Genomic DNA, 12,783 nt, shown 5'->3' with positions numbered 1-12,783 from the left:
TTCACTTGCGAAATGCAAGTAATATAAGTTCATTTTATTACGACTACCATCTGTTTCTTTGGGTCAGTCTGAAACCCGTCTAACTATTCGGGTACCTGGGTAATGAAGAGACGGAATTATGAATCATTCTTTCGATTCCAGATCTTCCGATCTCCAGATCCCATATCGATTTTGTGGGTCGCATGGAGCCGTTTGGCTCATTCGACCCAGTTGAACGAACGGGTCATTTTTCGGGTGAAGAACTGAACGAACCATTGGTTCTAACGAACCGGGTCTTTTGATTCGTTCGTTCGTGAACGACACATCCCTACTCTGTAATCTGTGCCAGAGACTCTGGTTAACTAACTATTTTTCGAAAATTTTCAAATGAACCAATTGAATTAAGAAAAATCCTTTAATTCAGATATACTACTTGTTTTTCAAATGGTGAAAAAGAAGCTTAATTTCGAAAAATATATCCCTATATACAGTTAGAACAATGAAAAATTAGGGAAAATTTTTTATAGTTGATGACTGGTCAAGCAGTGGAAAATAGATGTCGTCATTGCTTAGCGATATTCACTTTTGGACCTTACAAGAAGATGTTATTACAACAAATTCGTACTATGGATCTTTCAAGTAATTTCCTACATATCTTGATGGCAGCGCTGTTTAATGTTTTTGGTTTGCAGATATCATCCAAAAAAAGAACACACAGAGGTATCTAGCAAAAAAATTTATTGCAACCGACGAGAAATACTGTGGAGTCCAGTCAATAAAAGGCAAAATAGATTAAAAGATAGACTAAAAGAATTAGAAGTAAAGCTCTGAATTTAATATTGAAATTCAACATTAATCTTCATATTTTCAGGACAGCTTAGTACAGAACAAAATTATATGTTATTTATGGAAAGATAATACTTTACAGTTGCTACTGTCTACTGGCCTCATAGTATTCATAACGATAAAGGAATCTACTGGTGACATACTTAACATCACTTTTGATAAACAGTTATCAGCTAAGCTACAAGTGAATATAATTTGTGATGGTACAGACTTTAGAATCAAAATTTATACTTTAATTGCTTCACAAATGGTGCTCAATTTTGGTCATTATTTTATGCATGCAGTTTTTCATAAGAAATCGATTGGTACTACTTAACAAGATTGCTGGTGTTGGGACTGGAAAAAATTCATTCCTTATAACTGCATGTATCAAAAATTATGGACAAAATCGATCACCGTCATGTGATGCAAAGTTCTACCTTTTATTGTTGTTTAGGTTTGATTTTGGGGCAACAAGTAATTTGTATATGCAATGATGGACATGTTTTGGGATATGGGGGTTCTTGGAGGGAAGGGTGGCTTTTAGAAGGTGGACCTAGGCGAAGGATTCACTCCCATTCTAATTGGCTAGTGGTTTGGGGTAGACCAGGATCGGAACACCCACAACCTTGGAGTCCTTTGACAAAAGATCATCAGAGAGCTAATCTACATCTTTACTGGTTAGGATTAAGAAGTCCTGAGCTGTTAGCTTATAAGAATACTGATGGAGAACCTTTTATAATCAGAGTTAGCAAAGTTTTTGAACATGTTCTCATTTCAGTGGAACAGAAAGTTACCCAAAGAGGTGAGATAATTTCAAATTTTTCAATTATAATGAGCTTATATAGGCAGGTTGATGCAAGTTCAGTTGAGATAAGATGAGTGAATTGTACTCCAAAACTAATTATTAATCATCCAATTAATATATATTGAAATTTCATCATCAATGTTGTGTTCTAGTGAAAAAAATAATTTTTTTCTAATATTAGAATTTTATTATAAAGTGATAGTTTTTAAAATTCATTGACGTTATCACTATATCACTGAAATGGTGGACTGAAAAAATTTGACTACATTACTGCATTCTACATGAAAAAGTGTCTGTAGAATGTAACATTTGATATTCGATATCACTTATACTTAATGAAATAGAGGCACCCTTACGAAGAGCCAAAAAATGAGTTTTTACTTATAACATGAAAACAACAGAAGACAAAGGGATGCGGTTTTGTCCATTAACAATATTTTGAAAATCGAGGTCGGAAACATGCCATAAATCACTAGTGATTTATGAATGTTATTATGCTCAAGGAAACGAATAGATAATGTAATAATAAAATATAATAATACAGAAGTTGCCATAGTGAGTATTGAGATATTGAAATGAATAGATATTTTTAAAAATCATGTGAGATGTTTTAGAAAAAATCTTTTCACGATTGTGGATGAACAACAATAATCTATTCTTTTTTTCACCTGAATAATTATTCAAACTTGACTTGAGTCTCGTTTGGTGAGCCTCATCCACTTGAATAATAGCCTGCATATGACGCTTGTTGAATAATGTAATATTATTTATTAGATGATAATCCATGAATCAATTGCTAGGTAGTAGCTTGGATTTAGTGTTTTTTAATATCGTCTTAACTTTCCTTTTTATTGTTTGTTTCTTTCATTCTGTTCATTGAAAACCTTTATAGGCTGCTATATCGAAGTTCATGACTACTTGTCTTCATTTGGCAGCAGTGTACCTTTACAGGGCGTCCCAGAATTAGTGGTCAATGAGTCTGCATCGTATTCTACGATCAAAAATGTTGGAGGAAGTTCAATTTTTTTTTTTTTTTTGAGAAATCTATGAGTCTTCAAATTTAGACGATCCTTAAGATGTTCAAATACGTTTTTCTTCAAAACGGTGCATCTGATCAAAAAAAAAGTTGTGAAATTCACTCTGAAAGGCCCGTTTGAGACGCATGGGATTGAAATTTCCATAGTATGTTCACGCTTTCAGTTCGAGTTCCTGAGTGAAAAGAATCATACCAAATTTCATGATTTAAGCTGCAGTAGTAAATCCATCCTAAAGGTAGTGCCTTTGAAGGCTGTAGCTCCATTGAGAAATATTTTTTATCGTAGAATAGGGCGGTGTACTATTATTAACTAGTAACTAGTTTTATTTATTTAATGAATATTTTATAAGCTCAATCGATACTAGGATCTCTTATTTCATTTATAGGTACGGTATCAGTTGAAGTGAGCACAATAGAATTATCCAACAATACATTAAAGACAGTAGCCATAACTGCAGTACCACTTCAAACACATGTCAGTTGTTGTGAACTGAGTCCAAATGAAGAATTTCTCTTGATATGCTGTATAGATAGTACTATTGCAATTCTAGACAGAAATAGTGGTTCAACCAAGACTGTAAAAGCATCCTTCATCCCAAAAATCTGCACCTGGCAGATGAATGGAGCCTTAATGGCCATTTGTAATGAAAATGGGCAGCTCCAATATTACGATGTTGCTTTGAACAATGTCAAAAGTCAAATATTGGGCGAGGATGAGGCTCCTTCTCATATAATAGATTTGACTGGATATTTTCAATCTCAAGTATCCGTTGTTTCTCTAAACTGGGAGAATAGCAATCTTATAATAGCCCTAGAACAAGGACCCATTGTTTGTGTTACCCATATGACCAAATCATTGACTTTTGTTTCATTAGCGGTTAGGTATGTTAACATAAAAGAAATAAAAAAAGCAATAGCACTTTTACTGAATTGGAAATTCGGGGACGAGTCATTTTTTGTTCTTCAAAAAATAGCATCATACTTGCTCAAAAAACCTCTATCTGAAGAAATAGCATTGCAGCTGCAAGATGCCTTGGGAAGTTTTCATGCTGCTACAATTCCCTTAGACGAGGATATAAGAAATCAATTTAAAAAACAGGTTGGTTTTAGATATGCTACTAGAATATTTCTCGAAACAATTATAAACAAAGCAGTCTTTTTCCGCCATTATTTTATTTGGAAATGATGTAGACAAGATATTTTGTTGTATTGCTTCATCTTTCAAGTGATGTCTTGGATCTCCAAATTTTATCTCTTTAATTATTTCTATACATATTTTTTCTATTCAAACCTTCAATTGCTAATTTTCAGGTATTTTCGTTAACTAGAAGATTTTTCCATCACCTAGTTAGAGCTAGAATGTATGAAACAGCCTTTCTTCTGGCTGTGGATATGATGCAACATGATTTATTTATGGATCTTCATTACATTGCTTTAAAAATCGGTGAAACAGAGATGGCAGCTGCTGCCAGGGCTCAAGCGTCTACTTTAGTTAGCAGATGTTCCAGTGAAGGTATGTTAATCATCTACAATTTTTTCACTTTTTTCAGGGTGACTGGTATGGAACGACGGCTCGGTGAAAATATAGGACCTCAAAATGAAAGAGGTTTGGGAATTTGAATGTCCCTGGAGGATATTCTGATGATTTATGAAAAAATGCTGAAACTGTGAACTTCCATATCTTCGTGAATGTGGTCAATTTTACGCATTCTTCATCAGCTCACAAAAAAAGTGCAGAGCAGCATTCAAAAATTTCAATTTACATGTTAGCTGGAATATGTCACTAGGTATATGAGGTAAAGAAATTCGAAAGTTAATCTCATATAGGGAGTGATATTTCTCAGCTGACACGTAAATTTTTAAATACGGACTTGCAATTGTAAGTCTTCTGAATCTTTTTGTGAGATGGCGGGGAACGCGTGTAGTAACAATCCTGTGAAATATCAGTGGAAAATTAGCTGGAAGATTTGGGAGTTCATAGTTTTAGACTTTTTTCATAAATCACCCTATGGCCTATATTCTTAGGGGACATTTAAACCCACAACCCTCATTCAGGTCCTCTATCTCCACTGAGCCGTTGTACAGGGTATCCCAAATTCGATGTTCGAGACCTAAAAAAGTTAGAGACAAAATCTTCAAGGACCCCTTCATTATCAATGAATATTTTAAAGCGAAATTTCAGAGTCAGATAGTACTTGATACTATCTTCAAAATAAGTTATCGCAACGCCCTCATCCCCATTACGTTTCTATCAGAGTCGGAAATAATTTGTCCTTCTTATGTATATGATATTATCTTTATCGAAGATTACATAACCAAGATATAGCGAAATATTTTGAAACAGTCCTTTTTCAGAAACCCCTGTAACTCATGAAGACATTAAGATATGTACGATCTGCTTTCTGATATCTAATTATTTCGAAAAAGAGATCGGGGATCCTTGAATATTTCTCCCTAAGTTTTATAGTTCTCGAGATGCTCTTGGTGAGCGTCGAATTTAGGACACCATGTACAGTCACCCTGTATATCAAATAACAAAGGCCATTTTTCCATAATATTATTTTTACAGCTTCAAATTGTTCGCGCTCTTCCTGTTCTGAGTGTTCATCTCCTTGCACCAACACAAAAGATAAATCTTTCAATAGCGAACTTCCCAACACATGTACCAGCAGAGCTTCAGATATACTGAGTGATAATCTGTTGAGTACAAATTTCAATCAACCAGAGTCTAAGAATTTTACATCACCAAGTAGCATTCATGAGCCCCCAAAGATAATAACTTCCTTAGGAAACTATGTGAAACCGCCCATAGTCCCGCTGAATTTCAAAAAACCAATATTACCATATGTACCGCCATTACCTTCAGGCAGTACAGTTCCAAAAGTGATGAATAATACTTCGAATATGACCAATATGGAGTTGCAAATGGGACAAAACAACCTATGGAAAAATTCACATTTTCTGTGGAATGAAAAACTCAATTTTCCCAACAATGGATTCAGGGTCCCTACAGGATCGAATAGTTTAGGTACTCCACTTTTGGATTTGAAGGAAAATAGTAAATCATCTCTGAAAGAAACAACGTCGCATTTAAACGAGCCTAATCCAGATAACTCGAGATTCAGGGAGATCGTTCAGCCGCCCTTGTATCGAAAACCTTCATTCAAGACCAATGATACAGATAGTTTCGTGAATCCACCACAGTTATCTCACTTGATAAATGGTACCAGGACAAATACTCAAACAATTAATCCAGAAAAGAATTTAACATCTAGACACATAACAACAAACCCACAAATGATTGAATTTAACAAATGTAGTGTGGTGGAGCGTAAGAGTTCTTTTGTGCCAACAAAACCCATAATAACGCCACCATTACCCATCATGAATACCTCCCATAAATTTCCACCTCAAAGTTCCATGTACGATGAAGCGATGCAATCGAAAGGATACCCTTTATATTCTCCCGCCGTGCCATCAACCGCATCTAGGAAGCCTCATCCGAAAGTTAAATTTTCGAATACGGTAACTGCTTTCATCGTTCCCGAGGTCAAAAGACACGTGAGGCCGGCTCCTCCTTCGCATATAACAGATCCACAAAAGGAACTGGCCGATAGTTTACCTCTTTGTCATCCCAATGAAGATTATTTGAAAGATTTCGCACCTGTGAAATCGAACGAGGAGAGTGAGAAGAATGGAAAACCTCCGAAAATAAAGGTTGTACATTTTGGAGTTGTTTGATGGCAATATTTTCGAGGAAGAATATTAATATTTGTTTTTGACCCAGAAATGTTTACAAAGAACTGCCGACAGTGCCTACAATTATTATTTATCTTCCATAGCATAAGTAAACATGAACAATTAATCTTGGGTAGTCGACCTACTCTTGAATTACTGAGCGATGGGGAAAAAAGTGAATTTTTTTATTATTTCAAATCGTTGCTTAGCTCAAATTTTGACAAAAATGAATATACACTCACTGGCAAAAAACTCTGAAACCTAAAATTTTGCTGTTCGTTGTCCAAGAACTTTCGTTATTTTTTTATCGATTTCAGTTTCTACGAGAAATGAATTGTAGAGAAATTTTTGATGGCTTATTTACACAGGGTGAAGAAAAAAATGTATTGTAATGAAGTTTCATTTTATTTTTGCAAAAATGCACCCTCATTTTAGAAGAATTTTTTCGTTTTGATTTGTAATTGGAATATTTTCAGTTTCCAATTCAGGATTCCGACAGCGTTCGAAACCGTAAATATTCCGCACCGTTTTTATGCCTTTTTCATTTCTGAATTGGAAAATAACTGAGTTTTTTTCCGCCAGTACCGATAAACCAGAATCAAGAGAATTTTCTTCAATAACGCTTTTGAAAGAGCCTAATCGAGTGAGCCGAAAATCATTGTGCAGTGCATGACTCCGACTTTGTGCCGGTGTAAGGGAAATTTGTAAGACTCTCTCCTTCTCTTCTAGACGACCCGTCCAGAGGTCCGTAATATTATCTGGGAATCTCAGCCTCCACCTTCGCCCACTCTTTGCCACACTTTGGTTTCTACCCGTAGTGTTAGTACTATTTTCAATGGCCATCGAATTTGGGACACTGTTCATCTTTTGCAATAATTTTGCGGTAGTCAGGGTAAAATTTAAAATCGATTGAAATTCAGATTTTAATAGTTTGTTTATGTCTGGATGGTCTGAAAGGCTCATTGATCTTGTTTGTGGCCTAGAGGCCTACACTAGCGGGGATGGATGGTTGAGCAATTTGACCGACAAATCTCATTCCCTCATTCAAATACAGCAGTTATACTGTAGTCTTTTTGATCTCTTTAAGGTGGATTGATTGATGAACACAAATTGTCATGTCGTGAATAATATCTCGAGATTCAAACGCATGGAAATTCAAATTTTTCTATTTATTTAGTCTTTGTATTAACGTATATTAATTTGAATGCAAGGGGAAATAATTGAATTCCCTTCAGCATTTTTTTCCCTATCATGATTTTGTTTGCAATTACACATGACATAATATAATTAATTCTCACACTGTGATACATTTAATCATTTGGGATTGGCTGATTATAAATTTAATCTCTAATCTAATTAAAAAATGAATGATATTTATTTAATCATATATTTTTATACTTTTGAATAAAACATGAAGAGAAATTGATTGCATTTATTAACAACATATTCTGAATACATTTCGTCTTCATTTCTTCTTAACTGGTCCACCTAGATCATCCAGTTCTTGTTTAAGTTGTCTCAGTTCTGTGTCTGGAATATATCTTATCTCATCATGATATGGCTCATGAGGTATAATATTCACTGTTACACCCATTGGTGCAGAAGCTTCTATAGCTCGAATCAATATGGGCAACTGAAATTAACAATATTTCTACAAACCATTAATTATTTTCAATTAATATTTCACCTGAAGCGATGTACAGTCTCTTATCTTTATCATTCTCTCGTAAAGATTCAATTTATATTGACTATTAACTACTTCACTTTGGGGTTTATATGTAGAAATTTGTAGAGTTTGTGCAGGTATCGCCCATGCATCTTCTACATCAATGTCCATATTATCAGCTATTTTGTGAACAAATCTTTGATAATTTTCCAAAATGGGATAGTCATAACCCTTCAATTGAATATTGAAAGTTTCATAAATAGGAAATTTTGGTTGCAATTCCTAAAATACTAATTGGAACTTGAATTGCACACACCACTGGAGAAATCGATTTTTTACCTTCAAATAATCTGGTTCATAAAGATCATTGCTGAATTTTCTTAAACCCGAAATATTTCTGGCTACTCCTGAATTACATAGTCTAGACAATATCCTGATCATTTTTAGAAAATGGAAAAATATTTTTCAAAAATTTTTCTAATTAATTTTAGGTTAATACACAGATTACAGAACTAGTATACTAGTATCAAAGAGGAAGAAAATTATTCCATCTGTGAACTAAGTGCTTTTTCCAGTAGCGGCTCGTCAGAGTAGGTGGGAGTGGGCGTAGCGCACCTTCAAGCTAGACCTTTGAGGCACCTACAATATTTCAAGTATTTAGACTATCAGAATATTTTCCGAGAGGAGCTATTTTTCAGCGTTTATTGCGTTGATGAATTACCTGTATTCCTTTTATAATTACATCGTTGCAACCGTTAAGGTTTATTCGAGGATCATCCGAAAGCGGAACCTATATGTTCGTATCATTGAATATCAGATATTGATTTGATTTAGATCTGAATTCATGAAAAACATAAATAAACGAAAAATTGCGATTCATTACGTAGACATAAGTAGTGTGAAAAGCTTTCCAATTATGAAAATGGAAAATGAAATGTTTACCTGGGTATAAAAACGCCATAACAAATATCTTTATGTCGACGTATAAAAATATGTATGCATATGAATATTTTCATAATGTTGCAATCGATATGATATGGAGGTTAGTCTCTCTAATTCTATCACAGCCGTCTTAATTACTCTTTATCGTTAAAGATGGCTGTGGTTCCACACAAGAGTATGGTAGGTATGTTGCCTTACCAAATTCAAACCTGACGAGCCGCCACTGCCCTTTTCTGTGGTTTTCAACTGGAAGGAGATTTTCATTTAATCTTTGCATAGATCTATCTAGGTGTTCCAATTAAAGTAATTCGTTATGTGTGTGATATGATATTTGATAAAGTTTTATTTTTCTATTAATTTTCTTTATTGTTTTATTCCGTAACTGAAGTTTCCCCACTTTTGAAAATTGACGTCCGATCTTGACAGATGTGACCAATGGAAAGACACGTCGTTGCCTAGTTTTGATTGGTGCTTTTCCACCGGTATCTTTCCTCCCTCTCCAAACCCCAAAAAATCTGGAATCTCGCTGAATTTGCCGTGTATTGAATTGTTCTGACGTGGGTTTAACTATATTTTTCGTTTAAATTGGACAATTTCCATGAAGAGTAATCTTTAATGAATAAAACATTATCATAAGTGAGTATATGTATTTTCATTTGACATAAATATTCGCGTATATTCTTTTTCTCTGGTTAAATTTTCACAAAAAAAAAAATTCATCGTTGAATCAAATTGCCAACGAGATACAAGCACAAGAATGATGAACATCCAATAATGTATCCATCATAATAATAGGTTTTATTTTTCAGTCAGAAAAATGAAGATTATTGGAACCATTGCTACCTTTACAATATGTTTTACTTTAATCCACTTTGCAAATACACTTGCTGTGATGTCCGTTGATTTGGGTTCAGAATGGATGAAAGTAGGAGTTGTATCACCAGGAGTACCAATGGAAATAGCTTTAAATAAAGAATCAAAACGAAAAACACCTGCTGTAATAAGTTTTAAAGATAATGAAAGATTGTTTGGGGAAGATGCTCAAACATTAGGTATAAGATTTCCTAAGAATGCTTACATGTACCTACTTGATCTATTGGGAAAAGATATAAATCATCCTATGGTGAAACTATATCAGAAACGTTTCCCCTACTATGAAATTGTTGAAAATCCAGAGAGAAAAACTATTATGTTCAAACATGATGAAGACAATATTTACTCGGTAGAAGAATTACTAGCTCAATTACTAGTGAAAGCTAAAGAATTTGCTGAGCAGGCAGCACACCAACCAATTAAAGAATGTGTGATTACAGTACCTGGGTATTTTAATCAAGTAGAAAGGGTGGCCCTAGGTGAAGCAGTTAAACTTGCTAATTTGAAACTACTTCAGTTAATAAATGATTATACAGCTGTTGCTTTGAATTATGGGATATTTAGAAGTAAAGATTTCAATGACACCACACAATATGTAATGTTTTATGATATGGGAGCTTCTTCTACAACAGCAACAATAGTCAGTTTTCAGAACACAAAAACTAAAGAAAGGGGATATATGGAGACTCATCCAGAACTGAATATTATAGGGGTGGGGTATGATCGTACCTTGGGAGGATTGGAAATGCAACTTAGACTTCGTGATTATCTTGGAAATAAGTTCAATGAAGTTAAGAAAACCAAAAATGATGTTTTTGGAAATAACCGAAGTATGGCAAAACTTTTCAAAGAAGCTGGTAGATTGAAAAATGTATTATCTGCTAATATTCAACATATTGCTCAAATTGAAGGTCTGTTAGATGAAGAAGATTTCAAATTGCCTGTTACACGTCAAGAATTTGAGGACTTGATACCAGATTTATTAGAAAGGGTAGGTCTTCCAGTGGAAAAGGCATTGAAAAGCGCCCAATTGACAAAAGATGTGCTGAATCAAGTTGTTCTATTTGGTGCAGGCACCAGAGTTCCAAGAGTGCAAGAAATACTCAGAGAAATTGTAGGACAAGATTTAGCTAAAAATTTGAACACAGATGAAGCTGCAGCAATGGGAGCTGTTTATAAAGCTGCTGATTTAAGCACTGGATTCCAGGTTAAAAAATTCATCACGAAGGATGCAGTTTTGTTTCCAATTCAAGTAAATTTTGAGAGAGAAACTGATTCTCATCTCAAACAAGTTAAAAGAACCTTGTTCAGTTTGATGAACCCTTATCCACAAAAAAAAATTATCACTTTCAACAAATACACTGACGATTTTACTTTTAACGTTAATTATGCAGAATTAGGCTACTTAAATACTGAGGAGGTAAACAATATTGGGATCTTGAACCTCACTGAAGTATCGCTAACAGGTGTACGTGCAGCTATAGAGAAACATCCTTTGTCAGAAAACGTGGAATCTAAGGGAATAAAAGCTCATTTTCAAATGGACGAATCAGGAATTCTCCATCTGATAAATGTCGAGTTGGTTGTTGAAAAAAAAATTATTGAAGAGGATGATGAAGGAACTTTTTCCAAATTGGGAAGTACTATTAGCAAATTATTTGGGGGAGAAGAAAAAGTTGAGGAAAAACCAGATGAGAAGCCAAATTCTCCGAAAGTTCCACAAGATCCTACAAACGAAACACAAAATCAAGAGGAAAAAAAAGAAACCATTGAAGAAAAAATTGCATCAAATTCGTCAAACTCCAAAAATAATACTGTCAAAGCAAAACCTCAAAAGCCAAAAATTGTTACTCTTAAGGAACCAATAACCGTAAATATCAAATCATTGAACCTTATGCCTCTTAATGAAGATCAGTTTTTACAATCTCAAAAAAAACTAGAAAAGCTAAACAACATTGAAAAAGAAGTATTAAGAAGATCCACTGCTCTTAATAACCTTGAGACATTTGTTGTTGATGTTCAAAATAAGCTTTTGGAGGATGAATACTCTGAGGCAGTCACAGCTGAAGATAAAGAAAAAATTCTAAACCTTTTCTCTTCTATTTCTGATTGGTTATATGAAGATGGTGCAGATGTGGATGCTGCTACATATGAGAAAAAACTGGAGAGCTTAAGAACTGAAACTAATCCATTATTTGCAAGAGTGTGGGAGCATAGGGAAAGACCAGAAGCTTTAGCTGCTCTCAACTCGATGTTGAATCATTCTACTCATTTCTTAGAATCGGCTAAAAATCTCACTGATACTGTGAATCCAACCAAAAATGTATTTACAGATAAAGAAGTTGAATCCCTAGAAAAAATTATATCAGATACAGATGAATGGCTATCAAAAAATGTTGCCGTTCAGGAAAAATTGAAAAAATATGAAGATGTTGTTCTAACAGTGAAGTCCATAACAGAAAAAATGGGACTATTAGATAGAGAAGTGAAGTATTTAGTGAATAAATTGAGGCTTTGGAAGCCAAAGAAGGAAGAAAAAGTAGGTAAAAAAGATGAAAAAAAGTCGGAAGATACCATAAACAATGCAACAGAAGGAGAGAGTCGTAGTGAAATTAACGAAACTGAAAGTGTGGAAAATGAAAGAAAAAGTGGTAATACTGAACCGAATAAAGAAAAGAGTGAACCACCGCACAATGAACTCTAAGTTTAAATAGCAAAGAATTTTTTTTATATTTCCGTTATGTTTATATATTAGAAAAATATTTTGATTAATTTATTGAACAATTGAATGTGTGTGATCTACAAGATTTCTAAGTTAAATTAAAAAAATATAAATATAATTTTTTACTTTCAATTTCCCTGCAGGTAAATTGGACAACTCGATAATGTTTTATGTTGAGCTCCATTGAACTCGAT

The 12,783-nt window shown here is 34.1% G+C and overlaps 3 protein-coding genes across 3 annotated transcripts; 2 read left to right on the top strand and 1 right to left on the bottom strand.

Annotated features, from left to right (window-relative positions):
- Window positions 1-330: 330 nt before the first annotated feature.
- Window positions 331-6,872, top strand: LOC123310573 (WD repeat-containing and planar cell polarity effector protein fritz). Its single transcript, XM_044894098.1, has 7 exons — window positions 331-618; window positions 672-798; window positions 851-1,028; window positions 1,262-1,609; window positions 3,035-3,747; window positions 3,960-4,161; window positions 5,218-6,872. The coding sequence occupies exons 1-7, from the start codon at window positions 536-538 to the stop codon at window positions 6,387-6,389; spliced, it is 2,823 nt and encodes a 940-aa protein (XP_044750033.1). The 5' UTR covers window positions 331-535; the 3' UTR covers window positions 6,390-6,872.
- A 931-nt stretch (window positions 6,873-7,803) lies between these two features.
- LOC123310575 (39S ribosomal protein L48, mitochondrial) lies at window positions 7,804-8,576 on the bottom strand. The gene is made up of 3 exons (XM_044894100.1): window positions 8,392-8,576; window positions 8,074-8,334; window positions 7,804-8,019 (listed from the first exon to the last, which is right to left on the bottom strand). The coding sequence occupies exons 1-3, from the start codon at window positions 8,491-8,493 to the stop codon at window positions 7,852-7,854; spliced, it is 531 nt and encodes a 176-aa protein (XP_044750035.1). The 5' UTR covers window positions 8,494-8,576; the 3' UTR covers window positions 7,804-7,851.
- An 873-nt stretch (window positions 8,577-9,449) lies between these two features.
- Window positions 9,450-12,707, top strand: LOC123310574 (hypoxia up-regulated protein 1). Its single transcript, XM_044894099.1, has 2 exons — window positions 9,450-9,630; window positions 9,804-12,707. The coding sequence occupies exon 2, from the start codon at window positions 9,812-9,814 to the stop codon at window positions 12,569-12,571; it is 2,760 nt and encodes a 919-aa protein (XP_044750034.1). The 5' UTR covers window positions 9,450-9,630; window positions 9,804-9,811; the 3' UTR covers window positions 12,572-12,707.
- Window positions 12,708-12,783: the final 76 nt, after the last annotated feature.

Source organism: Coccinella septempunctata, chromosome 3 (assembly GCF_907165205.1).
Source record: "Coccinella septempunctata chromosome 3, icCocSept1.1, whole genome shotgun sequence".
NCBI lineage: Eukaryota > Metazoa > Arthropoda > Insecta > Coleoptera > Coccinellidae > Coccinella > Coccinella septempunctata.
This window is presented reverse-complemented; position numbering and strand designations above follow the sequence as displayed.